The sequence below is a fragment of the Macrobrachium nipponense genome, chromosome 41 (assembly GCF_015104395.2).
Source record: "Macrobrachium nipponense isolate FS-2020 chromosome 41, ASM1510439v2, whole genome shotgun sequence".
Lineage (NCBI taxonomy): Eukaryota > Metazoa > Arthropoda > Malacostraca > Decapoda > Palaemonidae > Macrobrachium > Macrobrachium nipponense.
In genome coordinates this window covers 39,888,405-39,889,978 of record NC_061102.1, presented here as the reverse complement: position 1 = coordinate 39,889,978, position 1,574 = coordinate 39,888,405, and the positions used below count along the sequence as shown (strand labels likewise).

General features: G+C 44.2%; 1 protein-coding gene across 1 annotated transcript in view; it reads left to right on the top strand.

The window, feature by feature from the left end:
* LOC135212716 (chitooligosaccharidolytic beta-N-acetylglucosaminidase-like) overlaps positions 1-1,309 on the top strand; it is a 7,501-nt gene extending 6,192 nt beyond the window's left edge. Inside the window, exon 9 of the mRNA XM_064246409.1 lies at positions 56-1,309. Coding sequence (XP_064102479.1) covers positions 56-865 — 810 coding nt within the window. The 3' untranslated portion in view covers positions 866-1,309. The remainder of the gene's footprint in view (positions 1-55) is intronic.
* Positions 1,310-1,574: the final 265 nt, after the last annotated feature.

The following is a 1,574-nucleotide window of genomic DNA, read 5'->3' as shown; positions in this document are numbered from 1 at the left end:
TAACAGATGCAAGTAAGATTTTTATGCTAAACCATTGCACATTTTTGTCCTAAAGGTAAGCTTCAAGTGCTGGCAGAACTCTGATGAGGTTATAACTTACCTCGCTGAAAACAAACGTGAACCCAGCAGCCGAGAATACTTCGAACTGTGGAACAAATTCCAGAACAATGCTTTCAGCAAGTTGCGCGAAGCTGCTGGAGACCGCAAGGTTACCCCCATTATCCACTCCTCCTCCTTTGCACGCAACTATATCGATAAGGATACCTACGTCATCATGCTGAACGAGGAAGCCAATAATTCAGTAGCCTTCGATTATGTTAGCAATGGCTTCAAAGTTATTTTCACCAACCCAGATCAGTGGAGGCTTGACTGCGATGCCAACTCATGGGTTGGGGATAAGGCTGAAGCTTGCCCACAAATCGCACCAACCTGGCGCAACTTCTATGAGAACAGTCCCTTGGAAATGCTCTTCAACCTGGGCATGACCGATGCACGCTTTGATCTTCCTGAAAACAGACCAACCTTTAAGGCTCCTGGACAGACAAAGGAATCTACTTTGAGGCCTAGGGACTATGTCTTGGGAGCTACCGCCTCCTTGTGGAGCTATGCCACCGATGGACAAAGCCTCCACTCTAGGATCTGGCCCCGTCTCTCTGCCTTTGCTGAGCGCCTTTGGACTGATCCCCTCCATCATTCTCTTTACGAAATTGATCCCCCCGAGAGAAGGATCAATATCCACCGAGAGCGCATGGTCCAGCGCGGTATCCGAGCTGACCCACTCCAGCCTGGAATCTGCCTCTATGACCAATCTACCTGCTATGACAGACAACAGTATGAGCTCCGCTCTGCCCTCCCAACTCAGTAAGATGACACTTTTAGTAGAAGTTACGCTAACATCTTGGCCCCATCAGCTTAGCATGTGAATTCATTACCTTGTAGTTGCAGCAATGTATAAGCTGTGGGCAGCCAATTTGAGGAAAGGCGACCAAGATCTCTGCCCTCACCTGAGCTGGGTGCCGCCTGCCACTTCCCTGGTGAGGTACTGGGCATTATGTTTCCCCAATAGCAGAGATCGGGACGCAAAATTTGACGTAACTTTGCTCATCAATTGTGTACCGAGAATTTCTCATTTGTTAAACATTATGTAAACCTGCTCTCTCATCTCAGCAGTATCTGTTCACACTTTCTTATAACCATACTTCATTCCCAATGAAGAAACAAAAAATCAACTTCAATGCCTTTGTTTGCCAAAGGAGAAAAAAACGTGATGTTCTTTTTTACTATTTCAATAAAACAACAAAAATCCAAACTCCTCCATATTTTAATACCTCAAAGCCAAATGCGTAGGTGAAACGGTGGTTAATGAAAATATAAAAACATTCTCCAACACACGGGGCTTATTGCAGCAGTAGTTTTAATGGGTCTCAAAGTGTCTCATTCACAATAAAATATGGAAATGATGTAAATGTTACAAAGGTATCTAGAATCCGTGAGAGGTCTCTACTTTCAATATGGTTCACTGCTTTCATTAAAACGCTACAAAAATTTGTGGTAGAATTTTAATAATGCAAGTT